Here is a 4,201-nt window from a genome sequence, read left to right as displayed (position 1 = left end):
TTCTCTGTTTACAATTCCATTAGAAACATCAACGAAAAAAACAATCAACTAAAAATATCGACGGATAACGGAGTTACGTTCGAAACCATAAGCTTACTACCGGGGAGCTACGAATACGTAGCCATCAACGAATACCTATCCGAATACGCAGGAAGCGTGAACGGTAAAAACAATATCGAATTCGAAGGTAATTTGAATCTGAACAAAATAAAACTGATCTTGAGAAATAACAGTCAAGTCGATTTCAACGTAGAAAAATCGTTGAATGCGTTACTAGGGTTCGATAAACGAATATACGCGCAATCGACATTGGCGCCGCACAAGGCCAACATCGAGAACGACATCGACGTGATCAACATTCACTGTAATTTGATCAACGGTGGATTTTTCAACAAGCACAAACGCCAAATCATATACAGCATACCGACTTTTACGGTGCCGATCGGATACAGAATTATAGAGAAACCGTTTCAAACAACCTATTTACCAGTCAATTCTTTCATGATCAAAGATATAAATCTGGAAATCAAAGACGGTAAAAACAGGTTCATAGACTTTGGCAACGAAGAAATTGTCATTCAACTTCATTTAAAACAATCTTCATTCTCTTCTTGAATAGTAAGATAATTGAAATCATCAAATTCATAGTTTTCATCAAAACTATACTCATCTTTGTCGTTGTAAGGATACATAATTCCTTCACTGTTTGGTGGTTTTCTTTTAACATTATTCAAATAACTTCTAAAAACTTTAGTTTGTTTATCATTTGGAATAACTACTCCATTGGTGAAACTTTTTTCCCATGGTTTATTACATTCGTTCGACACATCATGTCCGCTTGCTAACTGAACGTAATCTTCTACACTTATCTTATCATTAGAATAACCTTTAAACGTTTTCTTTTCTTTTAAGACACCATCAGAAGTCAAAACGATGTTGTATTTGACTTTTGGTGCTAAATATAAACCAAATATAATTCCACCGTCACCGTAATCGTTTTTACCTTTGCAATAGTCTTTTTCGGAGACCAAACCAGCTCTGTTTAGTTTTTTCCAATTTTTGGATGAAATGTACAAACTATCGGTGTCGGTATAGTATATTTCGGGTTTATAAAATCCATTTATGACGTGAATGAAATTGTTCATTATTTTTTTACTGTGAGATAAAACGAATGATCCCAAATGACTAGGTGTTAGTCGTGTAGATTTACTATCTTCGGTAGTAATCTCTTTTTCTTCAATTTCTGTTTCAACAATATATTGAGTATCATTAATTTTCTCATAGGTGAATCAAAGTTGGCCTGTAAAGTTGCTTCATTCCATAAATGTCTAGTTGTGAATATATCTTTCTGAATTGATTTACCATACAAGGAATTACCTAATAATTTCATGCAATTACTACCCACGATATTACCTTCTCGTTTATATTTATTTCTTAGATCTCTCAAACTTAAAATATAATCTCTATAGGGTGGAGTTTTAAAATTTTCTTCGTAAACTATACCATCCAATATTCTAATAATTCGTCCACCGGCTTTCACTATTTCTTGAATATTGACCGATGTTAAAACGTCGTGACAGAAACCATTTCTGAACCTGATTTTGTTACCAGTTTCCTTTTTACCTTCTTTATTCGTGAAAGTGATTTTATCTTTAGCTGGTATCGGTGGGAAGAACATGTTTTTGGGATAGTCAAACCACACTGTTAAAATAGCTGTTCTAGGTCTGAATTTTTGTTTATTGAAGAGTTTTACAAATTCTTTTTCTTCTTCTGGTAGAAACGGTCTTCCACTTTCCGCTCTCGGATATTCACTGTCTAAATCCGACATGGCGGAAGCGTATAAACCGTTAGCATCAAATGCCATTAGTTTAGTACATTCTATTTTTTTAAGTCTCGAATGAACCTCCGTTTTGTCTTTTGTGCTTGCGCTGTATTCTTTGAATAAATCAATTATGTTATTACTTTCTGTTTGTGAAATATATTCCTTTAATACGTTACAAATTTCATCCATTTTGTTCGTTTCAAATGATTTTCTATTTGCCGAAACTCTTCCTCCTTTAATAGATCGTCTGATAAAATTTCTTATAAAAGGATTTGTGTACGAATAAACTTTTTCTATATTTTCTTTTTCGGTATGTTTCGCAACCATTCTAGTATTTTTATACCACTCTTCTTCAACCATTTCTTTATCGTAATGATATAAATAATACCAACTCTTTAAAGATAAAGATGGAGCCGTTAGATTATTGGACATATTCTGGTTTACAACTTCTTTCGTGACTTGGTTGTATTTTATCAAACAAACTCCCATACAGAGAGTGTCTCTCTTGGCGTAAGGTTCCCATTCGTGTCTCAATTCCTCCCAGTTGTCTTGCGTGTATTTAGCGATATCTGCGTCGGCAATCTTTCTCAAATTCGCGGGAAGATTGGAAGAATTTCCCCATGCAGCCAAACTAGAGGATTCATGTTGATAGGAACACGTGAAATTAATATGTTGTAAATAATTACCCTTTATTTCTTTCTGTCTTTTCCATTTTTTCTGTAAATCTTCATCCGTGTATGGATTAGATAAAGGAAAAGATAGAATTCCTCTGGGTGTTTTTAAAGGGCAATGCGTTAGTTTTTTTGCATTTTTAAGCACGATCCAGTTGTCGAATCCACTGCCGTTATGAGAAATTAATATTAATCTCTTTCTATCATATTGACCTAAATATTTCAACATTTGATCGATGCAATCTGTACCTACAAATATTTCTACTATATTAGTCATGAGTAAAATTCTTCTGGAATGGGATCTGGCGGCTTTAAATCTGGAAAGAGATTATTTATTCTGTTTAACATTTTCCTTAGTTTTTCTAAATTAATTAAAGTGCAGGCATAAGGAATTGCTCTTCGCGTGTCTTTTTCTGAATACGTTTCGCAATCCCAAGCGAATAACGCATCATCACTCATACTTGAAAGCACGTTTAGTTTGAGAGGTGAAACCTGTGTTACTGCGTTGTCGTCTCTACACGTTTTCCACACCTGTTCGTAATTGTCTTCTATTTCTTGAATTCCCAAACTTTTTTGGCTTCTTCTAATCAAACAGAAATGCGAGTTGTGTAAGTAAAAAACCCAATCTAATTCATCATGCACGTCTCTGGGGTGAAAATGTCTGTTTTTGGGATTATAAATTTGAAACGAAGTGTTAAATTTCTTGTTGAATTCCTTCATTCTAGCACAAGTCATCACTCCTTTTCTATTTGCTTTTGAAAACCCGTTGATGTATTCTTGAAATTTACACGTTAAATCTTTGTTCAAAACACGATTGACGCATTTGATAAAACAATGACCATCTGTAGGAATGAAACAATTTTTGCATTCGTATTCATTTATCTTTTTAAGTAGATCAGTTCCTCCTCTACCAACTCTCGACCTATTGATTTCTTGGAAATTGTCTTTCATTAAAATTATTTTTCCTGTAAAATACCAATCGGAAGCATCGGATTTTTTGTCCATATTTGAAAAGATATTGTGAAAGGTTTTGGCATTGAAACCGAGGAGTGACATGTATTGTCTGTGATTCCCTTCCTCGACTATCTCTCCATCTATTTTAATTTGTCTTTTGAATGTTTTAAATTTATCAGAGATAGCCTTGATAACATCGGAAAATAGGGCGTTTTCTATCAATGTTTCAACGTCTGCAAGTTCGATTTTATTCATATTTTTTTAAGTATATATTTTTGATTATTTCTTTATTTTGACCGCTGATATTTCTGTATGGAATTTGTCCAAAATTTCATTGAATTCTTTTAATTCTTCAACTGTTATGTTCTTGTCTTCTCTCGATCTTTCGAAAAAGATGTACAATTGATTAAGATACATATTCAAGATATCCGTTTTCTTTTTATAATGAGCTTTCTTTTTGCTCGTGAAACCTAAAGTGATGAGGCCGCAAGAGGTCGTTTGAACGGCTGTTAATGCAGCCAATACGGTTGGGACGATGACCGGAAGCATTAATCCACCAGTCACGGCCGTTGCCACCGTTACTCCTACCATTAGAACTGTGCTCGCTGTTTTGAAAAAAGAATCGATTCTACTCCATGTTTTCCTGCATGTATTGCACTGTCTCAACTTTATTTTCAACTCTTCTTGTTTGTCTATCATGTATTGTTGTCTGCTTTCGAGTTCCATTTTTTAAGTCGTTAAATTAAGTGAATTT

At 33.8% G+C, this 4,201-nt stretch overlaps 2 protein-coding genes across 2 annotated transcripts in view; one reads left to right on the top strand and one right to left on the bottom strand.

The window, feature by feature from the left end:
• Positions 1 to 993, top strand: part of LOTGIDRAFT_158864 (hypothetical protein) — a gene marked incomplete at both ends in the record, with an annotated part of 2,824 nt that extends 1,831 nt beyond the window's left edge. Inside the window, one exon of the mRNA XM_009052284.1 lies at positions 913 to 993. Coding sequence (XP_009050532.1) covers positions 913 to 993 — 81 coding nt within the window. The remainder of the gene's footprint in view (positions 1 to 912) is intronic.
• Positions 994 to 1,192: 199 nt separating this feature from the next.
• The window catches only part of LOTGIDRAFT_158863 (hypothetical protein), a gene marked incomplete at both ends in the record, with an annotated part of 9,962 nt that continues 6,953 nt past the window's right edge, over positions 1,193 to 4,201 (bottom strand). The window contains 2 exons of the mRNA XM_009052283.1: positions 1,193 to 2,810; positions 2,915 to 3,458. Of these exons, the coding sequence (XP_009050531.1) occupies positions 1,193 to 2,810; positions 2,915 to 3,458 (2,162 nt within the window). The remainder of the gene's footprint in view (positions 2,811 to 2,914; positions 3,459 to 4,201) is intronic.

This window comes from Lottia gigantea, assembly GCF_000327385.1.
Source record: "Lottia gigantea unplaced genomic scaffold LOTGIsca_18, whole genome shotgun sequence".
NCBI lineage: Eukaryota > Metazoa > Mollusca > Gastropoda > Lottiidae > Lottia > Lottia gigantea.
This window is presented reverse-complemented; position numbering and strand designations above follow the sequence as displayed.